Source organism: Pistacia vera, unplaced genomic scaffold (genome assembly GCF_008641045.1).
Source record: "Pistacia vera cultivar Batoury unplaced genomic scaffold, PisVer_v2 Contig313, whole genome shotgun sequence".
Classification (NCBI taxonomy): Eukaryota; Viridiplantae; Streptophyta; class Magnoliopsida; order Sapindales; family Anacardiaceae; genus Pistacia; species Pistacia vera.
In genome coordinates, this window is record NW_022196128.1 from 749372 (window position 1) to 751838 (window position 2467).

General features: G+C 35.3%; 1 protein-coding gene across 1 annotated transcript; it reads left to right on the forward strand.

The window, feature by feature from the left end:
* The first annotated feature begins 1371 nt into the window (after window positions 1-1371).
* LOC116136439 (aspartyl protease family protein At5g10770-like) lies at window positions 1372-1999 on the forward strand. The gene is made up of 2 exons (XM_031422145.1): window positions 1372-1686; window positions 1796-1999. The coding sequence occupies exons 1-2, from the start codon at window positions 1372-1374 to the stop codon at window positions 1997-1999; spliced, it is 519 nt and encodes a 172-aa protein (XP_031278005.1).
* The last annotated feature ends 468 nt before the right edge of the window (window positions 2000-2467 follow it).

Consider the following 2467-nt stretch of genomic DNA (forward strand, 5'->3'; position numbering starts at 1 on the left):
GTTGATTATTTAAATTTCTCATTATGATTTTTTTTGTTATCTGGTTAAGAACTTATTGGTGGTGGCTTCTTGTTTTTCATGAAATATTAAATCAACAACGTCATTGCAAATAGCCCTCAACTCCATTACTACTCTAACTAAATATTATAACAATTACGGATTACAAATTCAGTTTAGCAATCAATCACACAATCAATCAATTAACAGACCTTTTTAATCAATTAAATCATGCAACCATAATAAATAAAACAAAGAAACACAGATATACGAATAGAGGAATAACTAAGATTAAACAAAGTCTCACAATTATGCTAACCGAATTGGAGTTTCCATAAATCGAACTAAAGAATTTAGCCCGACATGATGAGATGAAAGGTACAAAGAAAAGGAAAAATAAAATTGCGTTCTGTCTCCAACCTCCAAAACCCTAGCAGCCTAAAAATTCTATTTTCTATCTCAAAGAAATGTATAAAAGCTTCCCTTTAAAAGTCAACTCCTAAAATTAAGGCAAATAACTAAACCCTTTTAGGAAAATACTTCTTTCTCTCTCTTCAAACCTGTCGTTAATTTGCGCAAATGAAATTCCAGCTCATACACACGAATTTCCAACCCTCCAGACTTGTATTGAACTCTCTCTTGTACTTGGACTAAGTCTTTATAGGAGCCATACAAAAATAATCAAAATCAGCTAAGGATTAAAGCTTCAAGGCTAAAGTCATAACTTCTAGGCCAGTTTTGGATAGGACAACGAGCTTTCTGGACTTCGGCCCCTTCATAAGAATTGTAGGATGTATACTTCAATTTGGGCTTTTGAATCGTCTCATTTGAGTTTCAAAAGCTCCAGTTATGCCCTTTTAAAGCTCCAGTGGTCAGACAGAAATCCTACTCTAATTAGGATTCGATTTTAGTTTTCAGCTCTGACTTTACACCAACAATTGGAGGCCCGAACGAAGTCATCTCAGGACGTGCCATTTGGAAAACTTAAGATGTCTACTTTAACTTCATAGATGGTCCAAAAACCAAACTGTAACTCCAAGTCCATCAAAAATCTGCAAACAACCCAAAACATCCAAAATCCAAAAGTAAAAATGCTGAAACCTTCTGATTTTAAGTATATTTTACTAACTCTTAACCACAAATGTCTTATACATAAAATGAAACCTTCTGATTTTAAGGATAATTTACTAACTCTTAACCACAAATATCTTATACATAAAAATCATCACAAATAGGCACCATAAGATATTAAACATGCCAAATAAACTAAATGCAAGGATAATAAAAATATAAAATTTTAAGTCTATCAGAAACTTATCAGGAGCTTCCGGAATTATTGGACTCGACCGAAGTTCAGTATCCATAATATCACAAATGCCCGCTTCATTCAACAAGTACTTCTCATACTGTCTACCTTCATCTGCTAGCTCGCCTGGATACATAACCATTGGTAAGACCGCTGATAATGGAATTAAAAATAAGTTTCTGAAATTCACTCCACTAACCACTAAACCCCAGGATAAGGAATTATACGGAATTGTAGTAACCGGAATCAGTGTTGGTGGGAAAAACTTATCGGTAAAAAGTTCGGATTATATGAAATCGGGTGCAATAATAGACTCAGGAATAACATTTGCATACCTGCCACAGAAGGCGTACATAACTCTGGAAAACTCTTTCGTTAAACAGGTTTTGGAATATAACAAGTTAACCCAGTGATGATGAAGATCAAAGTATTTGTTTAGATTTAAGCACAGCTGAGAGTTTTATAATACCAAATATTTCAATCTCCTTCAAGGGCCGGGTTGAGTTGGAGCTGGATGTGAAGAGAATTTTGTCCATTATCAATCAGAATAACAAACATTATGCGTGCTTAGCTTTTAGAGCGAGTACTGATAAAACAGAGCCTCTTATTTTAGGGAATGTTCAGCAACGAGCAACAGACGTGCACTACGATGTTGCTGGAGGGAAGGTTGGGTTTGGTCCCGGAGGTTGCAGCTAATTAAGCTCAACTCGTTTATCTTCAAGTTTAGCTCTTGATCGAAATTAACAGCCAGCTGTAGAGTGTTTTAAATTTATGTTTGAAAATGTAATCCTATTATGTAAGGTGTTGATGCTGATTTTTACACCAACGAATTTTTACGTGTATAATATCAATTGACTGTTCGATGCACGTGAAAATGGAATATATCAAAAGTAAAATAACTGTAGAGGGAGTTTTTTAAGTGGTTCGGACGCTAAGATAGCAAGTCCTACGTCCACTGATTTGCATTGATATTAGTGGGTGTCAGGTCGCGGTCGCGAGCTGACTTACATCAGACGAAAAAGTCAAAGAAAAGTTTACAAGAGAGAGAGATTTCTGTTTCTCTTTTTTTGTATGTAAAATGGCCGAATCCCCATAATGAAGGGGTCTTCCCTATTTTATACTGAACCGAAGCGTATAATCATCACTAAATCCGTGGTTTGGTGT

Bases quoted from the DNA above. Each gene is read 5' to 3' on its own strand.
- LOC116136439 (XM_031422145.1), top strand. From the start codon at position 1,372: ATGCCCGCTTCATTCAACAAGTACTTCTCATACTGTCTACCTTCATCT. The intron at 1,687-1,795 runs GTTTTGGAATAT...ATCTCCTTCAAG, and splicing joins AAAACTCTTTCGTTAAACAG to GGCCGGGTTGAGTTGGAGCT.